The sequence below is a fragment of the Malurus melanocephalus genome, unplaced genomic scaffold (assembly GCF_030028575.1).
Source record: "Malurus melanocephalus ecotype Western Australia unplaced genomic scaffold, MMel_1.1 scaffold_63, whole genome shotgun sequence".
Classification (NCBI taxonomy): Eukaryota; Metazoa; Chordata; class Aves; order Passeriformes; family Maluridae; genus Malurus; species Malurus melanocephalus.
In genome coordinates, this window is record NW_026623295.1 from 935099 (window position 1) to 954825 (window position 19727).

The window sequence follows — 19727 nt, forward strand, 5'->3', positions numbered from 1 at the left end:
ATAATTCCCTTTGACCTTTCTTSTGCCACCTGCAGTCATACTGACTAATAAGTACTTTTGTAGTCCAAATAACTTCTTGCATTTTAAACAAACTTATGTCCTGCTGAGTAGCTGTAAAAGCATAGCAGGAAAAAAAAGTGTAATTAACAGTGCATACAGACAAGACAAAAAACCTTTACAGGGTCATTTTTAACAGAGAAATGAGACAGCTGGTTGGCTTTTCACATAGTTCAGAATTTCCTAAGTATATCAGTCAGATCATGCAATGCAATGACTCTATGATGGATTGGCTAAAAAATTTAATTTATAAATGTCGAAATCATGCAGATTGATTCTTTGTGTTGAGATTGCCTGCTCTTCATCAGGATAATCCATGAGTGGATTAAMTAACCAATTAACAGCTTCAAATGGCCTTTGGACTAATTATTTTTCAAATACTCTTTGAAATTAGGTCATGGCAGATGTGTATATTCATGCCTGATTGACATGTAATTGAGGAGAGATATATTTCTATGTACGTAGGTATTTAGAGATGCCTCACAGAAATTAGCGCATACATTCTGCATCTCTGATTTTTCCTTTCAACTATCATAAAGTTTCATTTGGTGAATCAGAAGAAGGTCAAACCTGAAGTTGGTTTATACAACCTTGTTACCATGAGCAGGGACCCCTAAAACACAACGTCTGCCTTGCACTGATAATCTCCTACCCTTTCAGCCTCACTGTAAATATATAGAGAGGCCAGGACTGTATTTGTCTGCTCTCGTCAAGATGGATTAATTCCAGGGAATGTGAGTGTTTGTGATGTTGACTGGGCCCCTGACACTGTGTCCTGTATATGGGCATAAGCCTTCCTGGGGACTCAAACCTTAAAATGAAGCAYTGGAACACCTTTTGTTAAGTTAGAGGATAACATCCAACTCATTGATTGGATTGATGGAAATTTCTCCTGATGCCATTCGTAGTTCCTCTCCAGAAGGAAGGCATTGCTGTCAGTRAAACAGTGACTGTCACAGTAGTATGTTTGAGTCAGTCTGCAGACCTCAGAATAACTGCCTTAAGGGTAAATAATGCTGCAGTAGCAAAAAAAAAAGACAGTGATATGAGAATAAAAAATAAAAAACATGAGAAGAATTCTCAGAAGTCCTACTATGAATTGAGTGGTACTGTCAGAGGAGTTGCTATATTTCAGTRGTAAATATTTTTTCTTTTTTAATTTTTTTGTCTTTTTTTTTCTTAGTGGAACACTTGTGAGAATAGCCTCCTTGACAAGAATAAACGTACATTTGTAGGAAAGACATTAGTGAGCTTCTCGTATTTTTCTTTTCTAATCAGGCAAAGACAAAATCACTTCAGTTGAGTAAGATGACAGTATGTCAGACAGTTTTTCTCACTCAGTTCTACTTTCCTACAATCTTGCTTCTTTGTGTCAGACCTGTTTTCATCTTGGGTGCTAAATGTGATGAAATTAGGAGGTTTTGGTACTCATGTCTTTGTTAAAGTCTGTTAGTTAATATTAAGGTGCTATTTTTACTAAGTGAACATGAATTGCAGTTTTTATTTCCTTTCCTGTGGGAATTTTGAGTGCCAGACATATTTTATATTTAGGAAACCCTGCTTGCCATGTTGTTCAAAAGTGTTTCAGACTTAGCATGTTTTTGTCTTTCTTTGTTTCCATATCTTTACATTTACATAGTTCATTGCAAAGTGGAAATTTAAGAAAAAACCCTAGGGAGACAATTTATTTTTAGCCATTATTTACTGTGTTTGGGACATGTTAGGTTTCTGATGAACAGAAATTAATGATATATAAATGTATAACATATGATTCTAAATGGAAGTAACATTAATCTGTAATAACCCTTGTAAAATCATTCCTATATACACRTCTGAATGTAATAGCCTGAGCAAATACAGGAGTTTTGCATACACTTAAGTTATCAAACCAGTGGAATTAATATTTGACTTCATATTTAACTTCTATGAAACATTGCAAATCCCCTGATGTATTTCTTTAAATATTGAGGCTGAATGTCAACTAAGTAGAAGAAGGATAAAATTATTTWAAAAAACAGAAGATAGATTCAGGATGTCAACTTTTATTCCAGTTCGATACCTACTGTATTTTTTCTGATTATGCTACTTTTATAATGGCACTAAAATGAACTGTAAACTCTTGTAGTGTTTATTTTCCCCAAAGATATGTCAGTTCTGTCTTCTCTGAAGAATGAGGTCATCCTAAGGATTTCTGTGGCTACTGGTGGTGCTAAGTACAATTTAGTACTCCATATCGGGGGTTATAAGTAATCTCTGCAGAGCCAGAGGATTAATTTGCTCACCAAAAGTAAAATGAACTGTTTCATCTTACAGCAAAACACCATTTGACATTTCTGTCACCTGTGGCCATGCACAGCACGACTAGAGATAGTTTCCTGATGTGTTCTGTTCACTTTATTGCTGTTCATGCATTAGCTCCTAAAAGCAAGTTTATGATCTGTGAAGCATCCTGTAATGCTTTGCATCCTGTAATCTTCCTTTACATTATTCTTGGCCTATGCTTTCCTTAGAYCTTCTCATTTTCTCATCTTTCTATTAGTTTAAGGAAATCACTRTTCAAATTTGACAAGTTCTTCCATTTTTTTCCTTATAATAATTCCTCAGAACATTTTTCCATGAGTTATTTCTGACTAATTAGTACCTGTGACTGTGACTTCATATACTCTAGCATTTGGTTTGCGCATTTTAAAATTCTTCTACATCTGTATCTGTACAGGCTTGAACCAGAAGTGTTAACTGATAATGGAGRTAGGCTGATACATACAATCTGAGAATTTAGTCCCTAAATAATRTGTCTTCAAGAAACAAAAATCATTTGTTGTTATTTTTGGATCCATTATTTTTTCTGTGCCCAGCGTACAAATTGGTTAGACAAGCAGGATGACAGTACAAGCTTTGTTTTTGTGTCCATGGTAGGATTTTTAAGATAATAGATGARTGCTACTGCTTATATTAGTGGTTTAAAAAATTATACATTGCAAGTGAATACAATGTTAATATAACTATTTAGGGTAGTGTTATTGCTTGTGAGAGGAAACGTGAATGGGGTTAMATGAAGTGAAGGCGGTCCCTGCTTTGTAACATTTCCTCTCCTGGATTAAAGTTCAGATGAAGTAGCTAAACAGTAAAAGACACTCTTTCTGCCCTCTGCTTTATTCCTGTGCATGTAAACTGTGGGATAAATCAATCATGAGCTTAAAGCTAAACAAGAAAATATTAGTTATTAGGGACAGAAATCCTGCTGACAGCAGTTTCAAATAAAGGAAATGTGCAAGTTATGCTCTCTGTTTAAAWCTGTAGTTGGAAGCTGGCCACTTGATAGTGTGCTACAAACAGTACTGTTTGATTTCCTGTACCCATGGAGCTTATCAGAATTGTTGTTTTTTACAAAGTGTTGCAAAATTAAAGATARAGCCAAGGTGGATATTTGGAAGAGTGAGTCAGCTAGGCTTAAGCAAACAGTTTTGTTACACAGCATGGCTGTGAAAGGTAAGAGATTTTTGTTGCATCAGATCTTACAGTGCAAAGGTTACCAACTTTACTGATGGACCAGTATGTGGATTTCAAGCAGCATTTAGTGAAGCTCTCCAGGGGTTTTGTCCTGTGATCAGCCAGTCATTCTTCTGACTTATCCAAGTTTTGAAATAACGGAAGAAAAGGATGGCATAGCCTGCTTGCCCTAAAATGGAATTTCCTGTTGCCCATGAAACTGTGGGAGTGATGGGGACCTTCTGTCATGACCCACCTCTGGATTATTCTCTATCTTATTGGTCCATCTGACCCCCAGGGCAAATGGTTTGGTTAYACAGATATTGACAAAGGTCTGGCCAAGTATTTTAAACAATCAGGAGGGGCTTTCCCTACATTATGGACATAATTTATGTGGGTGAATCCATTGTAGTGATGTCTGTTGCTTCACCTTTCTGAATTGCAACTGTTTTTTTATTTATCTGGTTTTTTATTTACATGTAGTTGGTGGTTGAAATAGATGAAAATAGTGAAGGTTAAGGAATATTCTAATTACAGTTTCTATTAGCACTATTTTACATTTGAAGAAAAATCAATTGAGCAATTCAAATACAAAATTTTGAAAAGAAACTGCTATTAAAGCCTCTGTCCCATCTAAGAGCTTATACTGTTCATGATATAGAGTGTAGCAGTTCAGTAGGGCTTAGATAGAACTAAAAATAATTGCTACTTAGAATTCTACATGACTRGTTGAATTTGTTTGATTGGTTGKTTGTTTGCAGGTTTTTTGCAYGATTATATGTGGAGAAAAACTGTTAAAACAGTAACGGTTCCTGTTTGTTACATAAATGATAGTTTCAGCATACTTAACTAGGAACAGCAACATCAACAATGTGCCTACGTACAAAAAAATACTGATTCTCTTCTCAGTGGTTTTGTTTTCAGGGTTTATGAAATAATGGAGAACTACTGTGAAATCCCTGCCAGAGACAGGGATACTCACATTTAACCACTAAGCCGGCACTGTTGTTCCCAGTTATTAAAAAAAAWTTGTATTTTCCTCTTTGAAAAAGAGGGTATTCAGTTTTTCATTTATTCATTTTGCATTTTATTGTAACTAAAATTCCTGCATATTTTTAATTAATACTGTCTGGTTTTTCCCCATTTCAGGGATACCACTGTACAAAGCCTTACCCTACAACCTTCTGTAAAGGATGGTCTTATTATATATGAAGATTCACCACTGGTCAGTAGTAGCATTTGGATTTTATATTTGGAAATTGTTTTGATTTAAAATTTTAAATGTTTGTGATTTGATTTTTCACAGCACAGTGAGTGAGCATAGTAACAAACATTTCATWAACTTTTATTTGGTCTCATTTGTCATGTTTGCTATGCCAGCTGTGAGTAACATGATAATATTGGGAGTCTCCACTCACAAAATGAATATGGAAAATAATTTAGTATTAACCTCACACATTTTAACTGGTGAAGTGGTATTTTCCTCCTCCTTTGCAGCACCTCACACCTCAGTGCAAAATTGGGCTCCAAACAGCTGTTGCAGCCATTCTTTCATTCTTTGAGCTACATGTTGACAGTCTAAATGTAAACTGGCTTTGCACTTCTCTGCCTGCACTCCGAGTCCTTCACATCAGGCTCCTCACTTCCCTCCCTAGCACACCCCTTTCCATCTCTATCCAGAAGAAATGGAAGCACCCACCTTTCTTGTCTCACCTACCTCTTCTTTCTGCTGAGGTTTGATCAGCTTATCCCTATTCTGAGTCCCTCTCTTTCAATGCTGCCAAGGCATCACTGCTGCTCACTGAGAAATCAGTAATGCAGCTCTTTGTAGGGTTTTTGGGTGGTAGTGATGTTATGATTCTTTTCTATTCTAGGTAAAAGCAGTGAAGTTTGGACATATTTTGGTAATTGATGARGCAGACAAAGCACCAACAAATGTTACCTGTATCTTAAAAACTTTAGTCGAAAGCGGGGAAATGGTTTTGTCAGATGGAAGGCGAATTGTTGCCAGTAAGTACAGAGAAAGCTTTTTGATCATTTACAGTAAAATGTAGCATGTTGCTGATTTTCAGCAATTACATTGCTCAGTAGAGACACAAAACAGTTCAAATAGATAAATTGTTTATTGCGCAAAAGTTAACAATTAAAGAATTTACCATCATTTTCTTTTGCAATAGCCACAAAAGGTTTGCTTAAATTAGCATTCTTGTGAAGTTGGCTGAAAAACTAGAAAAAAACCCTAAAAGTGTAACTTGATTTCTTTGCTTCTCATTCACCATAAGAAACTAAGATCTAGTTGATGAAGTTATGGTCTTGGTTGTGCCCATCTAGGCAGTTGATCAGGTCTAGAATAAAGATTATCAGTATGTCTGGGGTCAAATTGTTAAGGGTTTTATCTAATCAAACATTGCATATGTTTACATTATTTAAATATATCCTGCGGGATGAAAGTATCTGTAATTTGAATTTAATTCATCTGAGTTTCAGAAGCTAAGTATTTTTCATCATTTTTCAAAAAAGACTATGTTTGAAATACTCTCTTGATGCTACTAGACACTATAATTAATGTAATTAATATTGGGAATAATGTTTGAGTGGAGCAATCATTCAACACTCATATGGCACACCTGAGTTTTGCTTGTCATTATAACATCTAGGAGTGCTTGTTTTAAAATACTTTGCTAGCCAGTCCTAATTATTAATGTAGTTTTTTAGGGGCAGTTAAAGGATTCTCAGACATCATGTATGCTGGAATCATGCTGAAAGGGAACAAGGTTTTGAGTGGGGCCAGTCTGAGTACTTCTGGAGAACCAAAGTCTTCACATGTGTTAAATAAAGTGTCTCTGGTTTCTCACAGATTTTCATAGTAACCAGGAGGAATTTCAGTCCTATCTTTCCAGATCAGATAATGTCAGACCTATATAAAAGCACATTTTATTCACCATTGGCTTCACCATATTCGTGAAATTAAATATAAAGAGGACAGATAGTCTGCACTCCAAGAACAGTGGATGCATAAAAACATTTTTATGTTTTTGAATGAAACACTTAGGTTAAATTTTTCTGAAACAAATTATGAAACTTTAAGATGAAACTTAGAAAAATCAGTTGAATGGCATGTAAGAAGCTATTGAGCCTTTTTTTGTAACTGTTCTAATTCTAAGAACATAATTAGATTAGAAGAATTTTTCTTCTTATTCTAAGAATTCTTCATCTTATCTAATTATGTTCATTAATTCAGCATTGCAAAGCTTGAATATGCAATTAATACATTTTATTTCTTTTCCAGATCATGCTCATGTAGAGGGGAGAGAAAATGTAATAGTTATTCATCCTGATTTTAGGATGATAGTTCTGGCAAATAGGCCTGGATTTCCTTTCCTGGGTAATGACTTTTTTGGCACATTAGGTAAGTGGTTCATATTAAATTATGATCTTTAATAGACTTGTTTAATAGAATATCTGTCTTTATTAATTAGATTTCATGAGGAGGAGGGASTCTTGTGGATATTGATACTTTGTTTCACATAAGACACTAAGGCTACTGYGTAAATTTATATATCCAAATAAAGGTGCCTGAACTTGCTCTGAAGTGAACAGCTGTATGTGATCATCTGTGTTAAAACTATTCTGTTTTATGGGATCTGGACAGACAAGTTTATGGGAAATGTTTATTAAAGAGTGTGTATAGTATACTAATACAAAAAAAATTACTTGTAAGCAACTTGATACCTGACATCTCTCTCAACTGCTCACTATTTTTTCCCTATATCAAACAAGCCACAGCTCTGGTGCTGTCCTGTTTGGTACAAGAGCTAGTAGCRTCATGGATGGTTCTTCTCTTTCCTTTCAGCAGTAAAGACTACTGTATTTTTTGCTACTAACACTGTGCTACGTGCTTCTTAATCCTCATTTGCCTCTTCATGCATATGAAGTAGTAAAATACATATATTTGACAAGGTGCTAAATAAATCTCAGTGTCAGGTAAGGCTGTCCAAATTTCACATCAATAATTTTCATATCAAGCCTTATTTTGGAGAGCTCCTGCTAGGTCCCAGAAATTCTTATGTCCCAACGAAGATTCCCTAGAGGTTCATCTCACAGCAAACGCAAGAATTTAAGTTGCATAAGGGCAAGTGTGAAGCATCCATTGGCCTGTATAGTCCAATGTTAGTCTCAGTGGGCCTCCAGCAAGGTTTTGGCGGTGTTCTTTCACAATGACTGTGAGCTGCATGCCTTCCAGACTCTACTGACTGTATTGACTATGTTAGCTTGGCCATTTATGTGCAGGAACCTTAAAATGTGTGGATTTGCCTGTTAACTTTGGCCATAATGTAATTCTGCAAGAAATAACATACTCAAAAAAGCAGGTGCAAACCCAATTCAATATTACCTAGTAGTTCTTTGTTTTTCCAGTGTTTTTCACTGAATGGACATTCCATGCCTGAAACTCATGGGCTCTGAATTTCACCTAGMTGTGTTGCCCCAGGAAGATTTATTGTAGTGTATTTCTTTTTCATGGCCTACTTTCCTTCCTTTCATGGGCCTTTTAAATAAAACTGATCATCCAAGTGTTACTGCTTTTGACTCACAAGGCAGAGGTGTGGTTGAGATTTTGGGGTTCTTCATTGATACTGTTTTTCCAGCTTAGGGTCTCTTCTGATTTTCATTCAAGTCCTATTTCTGCAGGATCTGATTAAGCTTCTGCAAGTTTTCTACAACTGTTCAGAGACTTTCTATGAATAAACTCAATTTATAGATTGTATGATTGAGATCAATAAAATACCAATGTATGAGAAGACTATCTTGTCAAATTTCTTACCTTACTTCAAGACAGGCAAGAACAAAAGCATAAGATAAATTCAGTATTTCCTTTAGACCTCTTAATTGGTTTGGATTAGGGCTTTCCTTCATTTCAAGATTTCCCTGCATTCTATGATGTTTGATGTTTTGAAGGGGTTCACAAGTAGGTTCCATTCAACCAGTCATGTTTTCTTAAAATCTTTTTTCTCCTCTTTTTTTCTGCATTCATTTGACTTGTGTTTCTTCTTGAAATAATTTCTCCCTTGGGATATCAGCTTCATAAAAATGACAGAGGGATCTCTGTGTTTCCAGAAACCTCGATGTTCTTTATAGCTTGGACTTCCCATTTTTTAGTTTTAGCAGCTTGGTGCTCGGCATTCTTTTGAATCATATCTTTTCTATTAAAGCCACTGCATTAAACTTAAAGGGGCTTTTGTGATGCTGCTTCTTTCTAAATTACTTAACTTCGTGCCTTTTTTTTTTCCTTTGTAGGGGACATTTTTAGTTGCCATGCAGTTGATAATCCCAAACCACAGTCAGAACTGGCAATGCTGAAACAATACGGTCCTGATGTTCCAGAGCCAATTCTGCAGAAACTGGTAGCTGCTTTTGGGGARCTCAGGAGCTTAGCTGACCAAGGAATTATTAACTATCCCTATTCAACTAGAGAAGTTGTGAACATTGTAAAACATTTACAGGTACAGTACATCAGATTTCATTGAAAACTTGAGTTCACCAATACTGGTCTTTTAATGCCTGAAGGTTTTCGAAAAAAGATACCATTATTGTTCATGCATTTTTATTTAATTCTTATGATGCATTTTACATTTTGAAAGAAGCATAATACTCAGATGTTCAGATAATCAGAGGGTAAGGATCACAGATTTACACGGGCAGATATTTTTTTCTGAATATTTATTTATAGATAGAAAAAAGACCCTGTCAATTTCTTTTTCTACTCTGTGAGAAAAAAAATCATGTACTATGAAAACAGTGTGCAATATTCATACTGGCCCTCATTATAAAATTCCGTATTCAACATACAGTATTTCCAGGGCAGTGCAACTGTTTATTTTATTCTGTTACAAAATTTAATCCTTTCCTGTGAAAAAACAAATTTCTGCTGCATAACAGTAATACATCACTGGTGGATTTTTTCTAAGGAAAATGCTAGATGTATAAAAACTCATAAAGGGAATATGTAGTATTCACGATTACTTCTACACACATTGAAMTGCAAAATTGTGAACTCTGATTTAATGATGATCTTGTTTTTTAAACATTACAGTAATGTCTGACTTCTGTCTTTATAAATTGAAGGGGCTTTTTTGCCTGAAGTATTTGAAATATAATGTGTCTTAATGCTTTTTGAAATATTAGTCCTTTTATTTTGTTCTGTTTATAATCATAAAATTGGTAATTTGTTAATTTATAGACCATTTCTTGAATTATTGAATCCTAGAGTGAAAAAAAATGTGGAAATTAATGTAATTAATACAATTAGAATATAATTTCTTACAGATTTTGACCTACTGCTCCTGTGTTCTATACTGCTTTGTATGGCAGGGTTGCATGATAGTTTTATGTTTGTGGTCATGAACATATTCACAAACATTCAACCATATATACAGAYGTACATACATTCAAATCTTGCAGGTTGGAATTACTTTTAAAAATCTTCAGTTTATCTAGATTTCTGGGGAGGATAGATTTTTGGGCTCTGTTTGCTCTAGAGTGTGAGAAGGTCTCAAGACAAATTGGTGCTACTAACATATCAATAATGTGAAGAAAAAATAATGCTCTGTAAGTTCATACTCAGAGTTAATAAGACCTAAAGGGTAAGGAGTCCAGATAAACACATAAGCACAGTAATCTGTTAGGATCCATTACCAGCTGATAGGAATTTGTTTACCAAGCTGACAGAACATGCACATGCTGACCTCTAAACACACAGTTACCTTCAGAATGATAGTGGAAAAATTTCACACTTGACCAGTTGCTATGCTGTTGAAAAGCTAATTTTTTAGGATGTTTGTTAAATTAACTCCTTTTTGTCTTCATACTTTTCTGCTGTTCCTACCATCCTTCCTAGCTTCTTCATCATCTCTCCAAGTGACCTGAAGTTGTACTGTCTTCTTTTGGTAACCGATGCGGAAACATAAGACTTAATTCTTTTATTTGAGTGTGAACAGCACCTAATTGAAGATTGAAAGAGCTKCACTGCTAATTGTCTTAAAGGCTCATACTCTCTGTTTCTGTCTCCTTCACTTAACCAGTTTAGTACGGTCATTTCAACCTGGRCATTGAGGGCTGATCAGTGGAGAAGTTTCCCATCTGCTAAGCTTTCACCTCTTGCAAATAATTCTCCAAAATGCAGCTTTGATTTGTTTTGTAACATTTCTTTTCAAGATCACAGTCTCCTAGCAAGAATGCAACATTTTGTTTACTGTAACTTGTTTTTTGATCTGAATAATGAAAAGACTGGGAGTAGCCAAATGTAAACAATGAATATAAACATAATGGTTATTCCAAAGTAAGAAACTTTTAGATCTTCAGGTAGAGAAGAAAGAGGAAGGAGGGAAATGAGTCAATAAAATTTCTGGTCCTTAGAAAGGAAGGAGGGAAGTTAGTCAGTTGTTAAATGATTTCCCTTACAGCAGTTCCATGGCTCTGCTGTCTTTGTACTATTGTGTTGATTTTTTTCCACACAATTTTGGAATTTTTTGCTTCTGTAAAAAAATGTTGGATGTTTTGGAGGCAAAAATTGCTTTTGATTATTTCTGTCTGAGAGCACCTGTGAGCATCAGGACTACAAAAATATGCTGATTGCTTGGTATCAGCATATTGTTAGGCTAATCTCTGACTGATTGTGTTCTTCAGCACATGGGATGTACATAGAGAGTACAGTTAGAAGATTATCCGCCCCTGAAGATTATGCAAGTAGGGAACATGCAATAATTTAATTGTAGCTCAGATGCTGTGTTCAGAGCTAGGTTGCCTCTATGCTAATTTTTTCTTAGGGAAAGCATTTCTGGGTGAAGCTCGAGACAGCAAACTATTTTGAAGACCTGAAACTTCAGGCRTAGGGAGGGTTCTCTAATGCAGATATCTAACTTGATTGCTACAACTTTTTCTTTCCACATWCTGTATAGGGAATTTGGGTCTTGCAGCTCTAGTGGGCAGCTGACGTGGATACAGATTTTTTTTTCTTGATTGCCTGCAGTCTTCAGACTGTCAGATGTCAAAAGTCTTTATGTTAATAGTAGCTTATGGGCAAGCTAAGAAGCTCTGCTCATGTTCTGTGGGGTTACCATAAGCTGCCTGTAACCAGTGTATGCCTGCTTCTCTRCAGTCTAATGCACTGTTTTTCATGAGACCTTGGTAGATGTTAATCAGGAAAGCCACATTAGTCCAGATAAAATGGCAATAGTGTTTTTACTAGCCCTTTTTAGTTTGGGAAAGCTAAGCTTTCTTTCTTGTAGGTCTTCTTTCTTGTTGATTTCTAAGATTGCTTTCTAATAGTAGACAGTAGGGTAACAGTTTTTGAACAGTAAATGGCTAAGAAATCTTCTGGACCTGAAGTCTACTAATCATCTGGCTTTAAGGCCCATTCAGTAAGCTTTTGTGGTTAGACAGTGGTTCTTTTTTTTTTTTTTTTTTTTTTTTTTTTTTTTACGAGATATGTCTCTAAAGGCAGCTAGGCATATCAAATAACAATTTGTATCCTTTTCTCAATTTGCTGCCAAGCACACATCAATAATAACTTTTTACCTTTTTGGTCAGCCACAATGGATCTCAGTTACCAATTTTCAAAGATACTTATGTTTCTGCTGTTTTGATCAAAATCAGTGGCTGTGTGACAGAGAGGGACTGATTGAAATTGCAGAGGGAGAGTTCAGCTGTTTTGCTTGGCAGTAGATGATGCCCACTAAAGACACAAGTACTGATTAGTCCATTAGTGTGTCTGTCACTCAGGAGGAGTGACATGTGCATGGTGGAGTGACTGTGGACATGGTGCTTCTGGTCCCACTGAAGGGCAACTGAGGAGGCACAGAGAAAGCTGGCAACATTCAGTTAAAGGGCATCAGGGGTGGGTGCAGGGGGAAACCAAGAGCACAGGGTAATGAACAGGTAGGCAGAGATCTGTTTTAATGTGCAGGGTGAGCCTTTGAGATAGTGCTGGCGGGATGGAAAATAGTCACATATCTGAAGGCACCTAGGATACATAGGGAAGTGAGTGTTAGTGAGAACACAAGGTAGAAGTCTAAAACAAAAAGTCTGGACTCATTACAGACTGAATATCAGATAATTTATCACTTTCAGGGCAGTGGTAGAAGTACAGTAGACTTCAATGTGTATGGCRTATTTGAATGAAGATTCTCAATTTCTATTGGAAAAGTAAAGTTTTGCTCGTAGATTTTACACAAACTGTTGCAATACATATCCTCATGGAATGTTAGATTTATAAAAATATGGATTTTTTGCCAAGTCACATTCTGAATCAAATGAAGCATACAGTATATAAATAAAAATATAAAACTGTTAAAGCAAAAAACTATGTTACTTTCTATTTTAAGAAACAGCTAAGAATCTAAGCTGTGAAAATAATCTAAGGTACACATAATGGTGTTACTTTTAAGGGGAAGAATCAGTGAATGAGAACCAGATAGACGGATAAGAGATCAATATCTTCTCTAGTAGTCTCAGTTTAAAAATCAATAGAAAACAAATTATCTTTTTTAGTATTCAATTCAAACCCCAAATATTCAATCTTTTGGGGGGAGGGGTTTGTCTTTTCTTTTTTTCCCTTTCAGTGAACTRTCATTTCCTGTCTGCAGTAAGCAGTTGTCCAAGCATTTATTAAAATGCGATTGGATTTGTTCTGGTTGAAACAGAAGAGTTGTGATTTTTATTTTTTTTTTAAATTACTGAAGTAGAGGACCTTTTGACAAGTGGCTTGTGTTCACAGAAGCCATCAGTTGTTCCTCGGGAAGTTTTTTATKATGTCCTCCTGATACAAGAGGCATAGAACTATTGAGGCAATTCATTGCAGGAAGTTATGCAATGATTCAGAAAACTGCAGATGTACTTCTAGGGAAAACCAGATATTATTTGAAGTGCTTGGCCAAGGTTTCTGTAGGACCTAGTACAGGGCAGGTGAAAGCATAGCTCTTGAGTGAATTAGATGGCTTTGTTCCAATGTGTTGGTTGTGCTTTGCATTGAGAAGAACAGAGAAAATGCAGTATTCATCATATAAATATTGTTTCAGAATAATGCTTACTTTTGACTCCAAGGTGCAATTATACAAGTTAGTCATTTCACTACTAAATGTTGTTGCAAACTTTTTGATTTATGTTAAATGTGAAATGTTTATACTGTGTTTAGTTAGAATAGCTGATGGGAGAAATTTGGGGTTTAGTACCTGTTTCAATCAGTAATAAATGGACATTGTAACAAGGTTGGCATAGACTGTAGAACAAATTTATATTATCCCACAATAACTTGTATTTTGCTATGCTGTAATAATGTAGAACTTCTAATAAGTTCCTCATAGCAGCACAGGTTTAAAAAGCAGAACAGAGTTTAACATGCCTTTATAGCAACACTAGTACTAAAATACTCTGGGCCATGTATGCCACAGATAAAAAAAGGTTTGTACAAGCTTAATTTAGCAGTGGTATTCTAGTCTATCACAGTAACTAGCTAATTTTAGTTTTGCTCGTGTCACAGGTATTTTATTATCTAGATCAGATATTTATAAAATTGGGAAAATATTAGACTCCAAAGGCTGATGTTTGAGTAAGAGCACARGTCAAAACATTTCTGAAAATGTTGTTTTCTTCTGCTTTAGTTTTTAATCAGGACTCACATATCTTTATTTCTAATGCATTTATAAATTCTCTAACATTAAAGTCTGTTTTTCAAGTTCTTTTTGCCAGTCTAGCTCCCTAATAGGGAGAAAACAATTAAGACTACAACTTCCTAAAATACCTCTTCACAAGTTTATATTCATCGCTGTAAATGTGCCATATTGAGATGGAAACATCCAGGTCCTTGTCTGAAAGATCTAGTATTTGAATGAAAGGCGTATGAAGAAAAAGTGAGACATTTAAAAATAAAATATTCTCATTCCCATGTCTTGCGAAAAAAGAAAAACAAACCATAAATCAGTTAAGTGGTAAAGTTCTAGGATATACAGCAAGTTGGTAGTTATTTTTTAAAATTCTTTTTTATTTTTTTTGCTCCATTTACATTTGTGGTGGGCTGACTCTGGCTGGATGCCAGCACCCACCAAAGCCATTCTACCACTCCCCTCCTCAGCTGGGAAGAGAAAATATAATGAAAGGCCTGTAGTTCAAGATAAGGGCAGAGAGAGATTACTCACCAATTACTGTCACAGGCAAAACAGACTTGACTTGAGGAAATTAGTTTAATTTATTGCCAATCAAATCAGAGTAGGAAGATGAGAAATAAACACAGATCTTAAAACACCTTCCCCTCACTCCTCCCATATTCCCAAGTTCAACTTCACTCCTGTCTTTCTCTACCTCCTCCCCTTCAGCAGCACAAGAGGATGGGGMAAGGGGGCTGTGATCAGTTCATCACATGTTGTCTCTACTGCCACTTTCTCCTCAGGGGGAGAATTCCTCACTGTCTTCCTCTGCTTCAGCGGGGCATCCTCCCATTAAGACAGTCCTCCATGAACTTCTCTGTTGTGACTCCTTCCCACTGGCTGCAGGAACTGCTCCAGTCTGGGCCCCTTCCACAGGGTCACAAGTCCTGCCAGCAAACCTGCTCCAGCATGGGCTCCTCTTCCCATAGGGCCACAAATCCTGCCAGGAGCCTTCTCCAGTGTGAGCTTCCCACAGACAGAGATTGCASCCTCCTTTTGGCATATACCTGATCCAGCTGGGGTCCTCCACCTCAGTTGCTTTCTTAATCAATGATACCAGTTTCTCTGAGTGCCTTTTTTTATTAAAAATTTTTCATTTRTTTTATTTTAACTTACAGGATCACAGAATAGTTTGGGCTGGAAAGCACCTAAAAGATATTTGAGTTCTAACCCTGCTGCTGTTGGCAGGGACCCCTTTTACTAGACCAGGCTACTTGAAGCCCCATCCAGCATGGCCTTGAGCACTTCAGGAATGGGGCATCCACGACTTCTCTGAGCAACCTATGCCAGTAAATTACTACTACCTTCATAGTAACGAATTTCTTCCCAATATCTGATCTAAATCTGTCCTTTTTCTGTTAAAAGCCATTCCCCCTTGTCTTACCACTGCATGCTCTTCCACTCCATCTCTTCTATAACCAATCCCTTTTAGGTACTGAAAGGTGTTATAAAGTCTCCCAAGAGTTTTCTCCAGGCTGAATATTTCTCTMAGCCTGTCTTCACAGGAAAGGTGCTTCAGTCCTCTGATCATCTTGGAGGCCATCCTCTGGACTTGCTCCAGCAGGTCCATATCCTTCTTATATTGGGAACCCCAGAGATGGATGCAGCACTGCAGGAGGGGTCTCACCAGTGCAGAATAGAGGGGCAGAATCCCCTYCCTCACCCTGCACTGCTTTCAGTGCAGCCCAGGACAGATTTGGCTTTCTGGCTGCAAGTGGACATTGCTGCGTCACGTCCAGTTTCTTACCCCACAGCACCCCCAAGTCTTTGTCAGAGCTTCTCTTGATCTGTTCATCCCCCRGCCTGTGCTGACYAGTGGTTACCCTAACCCAGGTGCCGGACCATTCACATGGTTTTGTTGAACTTCATGAAATTCCTGTGGCCCCACTTCTCTACCTGTCCATGTCCATCTGGACACCATTCTGTCCCAMAAGCATGTTAGTTCAGTTTGGTATCATCTGCAGATTTTCTGAGTGCACTCAATCCCACTATGTCATCAGTGAAGATAAACACTCCTCGTCCCAGTACAGACCTCTGAAGGACACCATTTGTCACCTATCTCCATCGGGACCTTGAATCATTGACCACTACCCTCTGGGTGCAGCCATCCAACCATTCAATTCCTCATCCAAAATAATCAGTTCAGCACAGTAACAAAGCTTACATTTCTACTGAAGATAGTAACAAAAGTCTGATATATATTTGGGGTTTTTTAAATGTACATAGCACATGGCTAGTAGTATTTTTCACTAAGAAAAAAAMGTCTATGAATCTTAAGTGAATATTTGTTTCTACTAAAATCCATAAAATATTTTTGTTAACCAAGCAGTGTATTATATATTCATTATATATATTCAACATTATTATTCTTCAACATTAGAATTCTTAAATTAWTTGTATGGGTGAATTATATGACTGTGTATTTGTGTCAGATGTTGACAGTTTGCAGAAAGCAAATTTTAAAGATCACCTTTTATATTCWTCAATGATTGCACCATCTTGTTATGTGTATAATGAAAATAATTCTTTAAACTGTTAATGGTGTTTAGTATTAAATAATTGTCAAATGCTTTTTTGTTTAAATTAAGTTTAGTGTCAGTAACTTCATTGAAATGATGTTCTGGAAATGAAAAGGAAAGGTTACTTGAGCGCTTGTCTGTCAAGCAAAGTTACTGTTACAATTGTTCATTTTAGAAGTGCATAATGATATGCTGTAACTTAGTAGATATTCACTAAAAGAGATTTGGGGATCTGTTTCTTTACAGAAATTTCCATCTGAAGGACTCGCAAACGTTGTTCGAAACGTGTTTGACTTTGACTCCTACAACAATGAAATGCGTGAAATTTTATACAACACTTTGCACAAATATGGGATACCTATTGGAGCAAAACCGACCAATGTACAGCTGGCCAMGGAGTAAGAATAACATAAGATATATATTAAGAAGACATGTTTCTCATGGTCACTTTTTATAGTGTGTTATCATGCTGCTAATTGATGTAAAAACAACCTGGAATTCTTGGAAGCCAATCCTCCACTGGTTCAAAATTTATAATCTTCCAAATAAGTTACAACAGTATAAATTACTTCATAATCAAATATTTGCTTATTACTAATATTTATTCTTTAATGTCCATGCACATATTAATAGCTTGTAAGGTAAACAGGTATGTCTTAATAAAGGGAAACACTTGTTTCTTCTCCTGTGTTTTTAATTGAATTGCAACACACTTCTGTCCATTTACTTTTCACGTAAGTCTGCAGAAAAAAAGCTGTCTTCAGTGGTAGCTGGGTTTTSTCTTTGATGCTCACAAAGGGCTCTACAAAAATATTTCTCCTGAATGGGACAATGCATGTAACCTCCAAGAACCATTTTGTTTGTGTCTGTAAATCACTGTTATTCTTTGATTATATTACCAGTTGACATATTGCACCATATACTTCTTTTCCAGAGATTAGAATCAAAACAGCTACATTATGTAATAATGCATCCCCATCTTCAAGTCACCCCCCACTCCGTGAAGGGGCCTTACAAGAAAACTGGAGGGGGACTTTTTACAAGAGCCTTTAGCGGCAGGACAGGGGCAAATGGTTTTAAACTGAAAGAGARTATCCATAGATCAGATATTAAGAAGAAATTCTTTACTGTGAGGGTGGTGAAACACTGGAACAGGTTGCTCAGAGAAGTTGTGGATGCCCTCTCCCTGCAARTGGTTGAGGCCACGTTGGACAGGCCTTTGAGCAACCTAATCTAGTGGAAGGTGTCCCTGCCCATGGCAGGGGGGTTGAAACCAGRTGATCTTTAAGGTCTTCTACAACCCAAACTATTCTATAATACATGCGTTTAAAATTCACAGAAAACAGGCTTGAGTAGATCATATTAAAAAGCAATTAGAAAACTTACTCTGTCTTGAGCTCTAATATATAATTTCTTTATGAAGAAACAAATATTTCCCTTTCATAGAGAAAGCTTTATGGATATATGGAAAATTGAGTTTGCCACATGACATAAATACTTTATATTTGCTTAGGAGGGACTGATTTTTATGGCATGATGCATTGATAGGTGATTCTGGTGCAGGTGACTGAGCACTGGAACAAATTGCCCAGAGAGGTTGTAGAGTGTCCCTCACTGGAGTTATTCATGAACCTTCGTATGCAGCCCTGTGCAATGTGTTCTAGGATGACYCTGCTTGAGCAGGGATGTTGAAGCAGATAACCTCTGTGGTGTCTTCCAGCCTTACCCATTCTATGGTATTAAGTGTCCATGTGTAGGTTTCTCCAGCTGCAGCGTCACTATTATCGAACATCCTACATATAATTATTAAAGAAGATTGGCAGTGTAGTGCCTGTGGTGTACCTTTTAATTTTGATGACAGGACTATTACTTGCCTGGGGAACCAGTACTTGAGCAACTACAGTGTCTGTCAAATTGACAGAGCACACTTGAAACTCTTGCCATTATTTCTTTTCTGAATGTCACTTGGTAATTTCTCTTTTAAAGAATTACAGTGTTTGTCACAGCTTTTGAGAAATTTGCTCTTTGTATAATTTTAGAAGTGCTAGATGTGGGAGAGGACTCTTTGGTAATGAGACAATCAGAGGTTTAGGAAACATAAGAGAAAGATTGCATTAATTGGGGATTGCTCAGTCTAGAAGTGAGAAGATAGAAGAAAGATGTAATTATRTTGAATTAAAGGTAATCACCTGATCATTTTGAATTCATCCCTGGGGTTTTATAGGACAGGTTACATCAAGGATGACAGACTTACAAGATCCCCCCAAGATGCTCATCAAAAACWTCCATAGACAGGCAGCTGTGAGCACATACTTTGTACGCTGAAAGCCAAAGGGAAGAGAAGCTACAGGAGCAGTTTTCGCACACAGCTGAAGAAACTTTTTGTTAGATCTTACTGTGCTGGATGAGCACCTGGCTCTGATCATCTGGCAGTCTTGGTCTCAATCCCTCACTTGGATATACTACAGCTSGTGTTTCAGGTTCCTACTCCTCCGCTGCAAGACAACTGTGGTTTGGTCATGAAATTAATCCTGTGGAGCTTGTAAACCARAGGTAGATCTTGAATTACAGCCACATCTTTGAGGTCTAAGCACTGCCTTGAGATTACACAACATTGAAATAATCTCTCCAAATCTGTTCAGCCCATATTGCAGGCTCCCATGATGGATAGACACATTGAGGTAATTGCATATATGGTGTTTGCAGAAAAGGTACTAGAGTACTGACCTCTCTATTGTTTTCCATGAATTTGAGAATAGGATAATGGTCTTAATCTAGTCCAGCCCACTTCCTTCAGAAAAGATGCGGGTTATTCTAAAACCTTATCTCATTTTTTTCATGATTCATGCCTGAAAACCTTCAGAGATAGATTTCTATAACCTCCCAAGTCTTGTTTCTAAATAGCTTCAGCACTAGAAAGTCACCTCTCAATCTTCCCTGTTTTTAAGGCCTCTGCTTGTTTTTT

General features: G+C 36.7%; 1 protein-coding gene across 1 annotated transcript in view; it reads left to right on the forward strand.

Moving 5' to 3' along the window:
• The window catches only part of VWA8 (von Willebrand factor A domain containing 8), a 180545-nt gene that overhangs the window by 90262 nt on the left and 70556 nt on the right, over positions 1-19727 (forward strand). Inside the window, exons 22-26 of the mRNA XM_057366321.1 lie at positions 4696-4771; positions 5421-5556; positions 6836-6955; positions 8842-9047; positions 17009-17160. Of these exons, the coding sequence (XP_057222304.1) occupies positions 4696-4771; positions 5421-5556; positions 6836-6955; positions 8842-9047; positions 17009-17160 (690 nt within the window). The remainder of the gene's footprint in view (positions 1-4695; positions 4772-5420; positions 5557-6835; positions 6956-8841; positions 9048-17008; positions 17161-19727) is intronic.